The 4,845-nt window shown below is 41.1% G+C and overlaps 1 protein-coding gene across 2 annotated transcripts in view; it reads right to left on the reverse strand.

Annotated features, from left to right (window-relative positions):
* Nucleotides 1–1,468: 1,468 nt before the first annotated feature.
* The window catches only part of NR2F2 (nuclear receptor subfamily 2 group F member 2), a 6,394-nt gene continuing 3,017 nt past the window's right edge, over nucleotides 1,469–4,845 (reverse strand). Inside the window, exon 3 of one of the 2 annotated variants that reach the window (XM_019504026.1) lies at nucleotides 1,469–2,033. In XM_019504026.1, coding sequence (XP_019359571.1) covers nucleotides 1,759–2,033 — 275 coding nt within the window. In that variant the 3' untranslated portion in view covers nucleotides 1,469–1,758. The remainder of the gene's footprint in view (nucleotides 2,034–4,845) is intronic. The other variant, XM_019504027.1, reaches the window with a different exon arrangement.

A 4,845-nucleotide genomic window follows, 5' to 3' on the forward strand; every position in this document is an offset into this window, starting at 1 on the left:
AGATTTACAAAAGATTTTTCTTTTCTTTTTTCCCCCCGCCCCACCCCGCCCCAGTCTGATCATAAAATAGGTACTGAGCTCCAGATTTCTACTACTTTTCACAACAATACCTTTCCTATGCAGGCACTTAAGTGTGACAAAAATAAGGGCCTTTTCTAGAAAATCCATTTTTAATTAACAGGAGGATTAGATGAATGGGGGCTGATGGTTTACCATTTCAGCACAGCACTTCCTAAAAACACAGATAAACCACGCACTTAAAAAGTCCCCCATCCCCAGCCCCGAACGAGACGCTACCATCCGGCTGCTACAAACTTACTGTGACAAGTAAACAAATCAATCGCCTATGGACTCACAAGGGCTGCAAAACTCTAGAGCAGTAATGTGATTTCTGAAAGACATTTATGACAGCCAAACGGGTTTCAGATATCAAATAATATTTTAATTTCTGAATACTTTCAATTTTCCTTGGAATATAACACACAAAGACTCGACCAAACAGTTCAGTTATTATAACTTTTACAGTATACAGAAATGTTGCACTTAAAAAAAAACCTTCAGTTTTTTTTAAACACAAAACTGTAAACTCTAAGATACTGAATCAATCACGTTATCTATAAGTGCCAACAGTGTTATTTTGTCATGCTGATTTCAATGGTATTTTTTAAAAAGGGAAAATATCAACAATTATTATAATACAAAGGGCTTGCAAATATACAAACAGATAGAGGAGTTTCATAACAATTCATGAAGAACTATGTGGAACCCAATTCCAATTACAAAAGTTCACTTTGTTTGTGTGGTTGTTTTATTTTTTTTTAAATCAAAACCGTAGTGTGTCTTGGACACAATCCGTTCTACCTACAGTAAATCCCCACAGTTCATTTTCTGTCTGAAATATCAAAAACCTAGTTTTCGGGGTACTTATGTGACACGTGTGGTTCATTCGGGTCTATATAATTATAGCTCTCTCAGCTTCCAGCTAATATTTCGGGTCACCACCATAAGTGCGCTTTCATCATTGTGTTGTTGAGTTTTTTGTTTTCTCTTTTCCTTTCTTCCTATGATACTTTCATGGACTCAGTTTTAATTCTTTCAGAACATATATTTTATGGATACACATTTTTTAAAGAAGCCAAGATTATATCAAAAATTATTATAGAACCACAGAATAAACTGGTTTGAAACCAGAAAAATACAAAAAAGAACAGCTATAGGTACATAGACACATAGGACAATTAATAATTTGGAAAAAAAAGACTTACTTTCTTCCATTCTGCTAATTTTTCTCCAGATTTCCTTTAAATGCACTTTTAGCGAGATATTTTTTTTAAAAAGTTCCCCCCCAAAAAAGAAAAAGAAAAAAGAAAAAAAAAGAAAAAAGCCACCCACCCTTCCTTTCTTTTCTTCTTCTTTTTCTTTTTTCTTTTTTTCTTTCTTTTTTTGAAATTTTTTGTTTTTTACAAAAAAAAAAAAAGATAAGTAGCAAGTTATTTTTTCTGAACGACACGGGAGTTGCTTTTAATGCATTCTGTAAAAGTTCATATGACAGTCTTTTTTTTTTAAATTCACAGTCCATTATTTTTTTTTCCTGTCTTCTTTTAGCAAAACTTGTAACATCCTTTTATATCCTTTCTTAGCAGAAGGAAATTTAAGAAACCACCAGACCCCAAATGTCATTCTCTCTCTCTTTCATCTGCCTTCTCAAACAAACAAAAAAAGTATTTTCATTTTAGTTTAATTTTTTTCTCCATTATTTTATTGAATGGACATATAAGGCCAGTTAAAACTGCTGCCAGACAGTAACATATCCCTGATTAGGGTTTCTATGGGGGTTTTACCTACCAAACGGACGAAAAACAACTGCTCTATGACAGAAGAGGAGACAGTGCGGAGGGAGGGGAGGCGTAGTAAAAGCTTTCCGAATCGTGTTGGCTGGTTCGGATACTGACTCCTAACATATTCTTCCAAAGCACACTGTGACTTCTCCTGTAAACTTTCAACATGGGCTACATCAGAGAGACCACAGGCATCTAGAAGAAAGTTTATTAAAAAAGAAAAAGAAAAAAAAACAGTCATCAGATTAAAGAATTTGATTGTAATGATTATTCCTGGTCAAATGAAGTGTAGCTGGTAGCCGGTGGAGTCCCCCCCACGCCGCCCTCCTTCCCTCCCTCCCTCCCCCTTCCTTAGACCTAAGCATGTTTTAGCCAAAGAGAAAATAGAGATGTGTGTATCCGGAGGGTCTGCTTTAGAATTAAACACAGCTCCAAGATCTGAGGTCTTTAATTGCGCTAGAGACCTGAAGGGTTGACACTGAGATGGGAGGGGGGAGGAAAAGGGGTGGGGGGTGGGGAGAGGCATATTTTTTTTTCCCCCTTGCAAAGGTTGAAGGGAGAGATGGGATCAACCACTCTTTCCACCCCACTCGAGAAAGACATCGGATCAAAGGGGTCGAAAGAAGAAACCAGGGTCCTCAACATGTTGTCGACCCCGTGCCCCAAATCCCGAGCCGCCCGGCCCTGGCCCGGCCAGAGAGCAGGGCGCCCGGGTCCAGCTAGCGCGTCTCCCCCAAAAGAGACAGCGCGTTTTCCTCCGGCCTTTGAAACTGATTTAAGTGGCCTTTTAAAACTGATCTTGTCAGTTTAGCCTATTCAGGGGCAGCCATGCAAACTGTGATCTCTCTGTTCATCTGAGCTGTTTCTTTCCCCCTGCTTTTCTTTTCTTTCTCTTCCCTCTTTCTCTCTCTCCTTTCCCTTCCCTTCCCCTCGCCCTTCTTCTCCTCCTTTATTTTTAAACCCCAAAGGCCCCTACAAGTTAAAAAAAACCCCAAAAACAAAACTCCCTGGTAGGCTCTGAACATTACCCCCTCTCCGTTCGCTAAAATACAATAAGTTCCCTTTAAATCGGAGACGTCTGTGCTGAAAGAGCCCAGGTTGTGACCTGACCTCCCTGTGGCTTCCTAGGCACAGGACTAACACATGCATATTCTGCGAGTCATTAAAACTCAGATTTAAAAAATAAAAGGGGGGGGGGAGAAAAAAGGCAGCAGCAAACATCATCTGCATCCTTGGGTGTCTGCTTTCGCTCAGGGGTGCTGGGAAGTTGCACGCATCCCCTTTTCTCGACATCTCTTTTCTCTACGCGTGTATCTCGCCCAGAACCAGATAACAGCCACATTTATCTAGTGGGGAGGCGATTTGCATGCCAGGCTTCACATTTTGCAACTGGCAATAAATTAAACAGTTACGACAGTCTGGGACGATTGTTGTCTCGAAAGGCTCAAAAAAAAAGAAGCGATTTGTAGATCTCCAGGTTTGGAAATAAGACTCCTCCGGGTGGGTGGGTGTCTTGGGTCCGGGCTCTGTCTGTGTGTGTTGGAAATGGGAGCAAGAGGCGAAGAAAAATGCCTCCCTTGGTAAATGACAGCAAAATAAAATCAGCGCCTCACATCCAAGCGGCCCCGCTCAGCTCCTGCTTGGGCTGATGCTCCCTGCTAATTGATCACCTTAGGACTTTAGCACAAGTAATTTGGGGGGAAAAATAGAGGGGGGGGGGAGTTTTTATGTGTAAAGCAATAATAAATAAAAGGAAGTTTAGGTCACGACCCAGAACCTGGACAAGGTCCAGAAAATGACTTGGTTCCCCAGACCCCCCTTTAACACAACAAGGACTGGATTGTGAGTTCTCCCATCCACCACATTTCCACCCCCCCGCCTCTGTTTCCTGATATCAGGCTTTTAAAAAACTCCGATGAGTAATTATTTTACAGGTCCTGCTTCCATTCATATGTTTATCGCGTGGCCACTTTCCCAAGCTTTCCAAGGAGTTACACAAGGAATCATTTCAAGGGGAGGGGGGGAATAATAAATAAACCTGACTGCACAACTTCTAGGGGGTCCAACACAGTTTGCCACCGGATGCCGCCTCAAAGTTAGCAGCCTGAGCTGAAGTATGGCACGCATTAGAAAGCGTGTATTTTCTTTTTTGGCGAAAAACAGATTTAGCCTCCAGAGCTAATATCAGGTTTATTACTCACGCAGGTTAAACTACGGTGCAAACTAATTAGATTTCACAATGCACTCAATTATTGTTTTTATAACTCATGCACTATTAATATGCAGCCAAAGTTGGCACATATATTTCCCCCCCCCCTCCACACACACACTTTTAATTATCTGAAGAGACACCTTACTGCTTTTAACTGGGTTCTCCGGGAGAGGCAGAGCTGTCTAACCACAGAATTACATTTTGAAGCGGCTGCTAAGTATCTTCTCCTGTTACTTTTTCATATGAGGACTGGATACTTATTGGAGTGATTATCTTTTCCAAACCGCTACTCGCTTTGGACTATGCAGCTCCTGCTGGGTATAAATGCAAACTTCCCTCCTTTTAGACTAAATGATTCAGAACTGCTCATTGCCACATTCTGTTTTATTCAGAGACAGCCCTGTGGAAAGTTGATTTATTTGATTTTATGGCATGGCATGGCTGGGAACAAATTTTAAACTCAGCTTTGCACACTTAACTTGGTTTTTCTAATTCCATTTTTTAATCCTGCGGGCCTTCCCCCCCCCCCCTCCTCTTTTGCTCTTTCATTTCTTTTCTTGCAGTTCCTGGCTACCCATAAAAACGATCCTCTTTTTAAAATAGGTTCCCTGATAGGAGGGACTGGTATTTAACAACATCAAACAGCTATTTTTTTCCCCTGCTGCTGCTGTTCAGGCTTGGTGTCATTAAATGCAACAACCCAGAGCTATCCTGTTAAATAAAATATTATTTGCAATGGGAAAAGCACAGGCTTGCATGCCTGATGGATTCTCACCAGCCTTCCCCCCCCCCCCA

Source organism: Gavialis gangeticus, unplaced genomic scaffold, assembly GCF_001723915.1.
Source record: "Gavialis gangeticus isolate Ggan-Ray unplaced genomic scaffold, GavGan_comp1, whole genome shotgun sequence".
NCBI lineage: Eukaryota > Metazoa > Chordata > Crocodylia > Gavialidae > Gavialis > Gavialis gangeticus.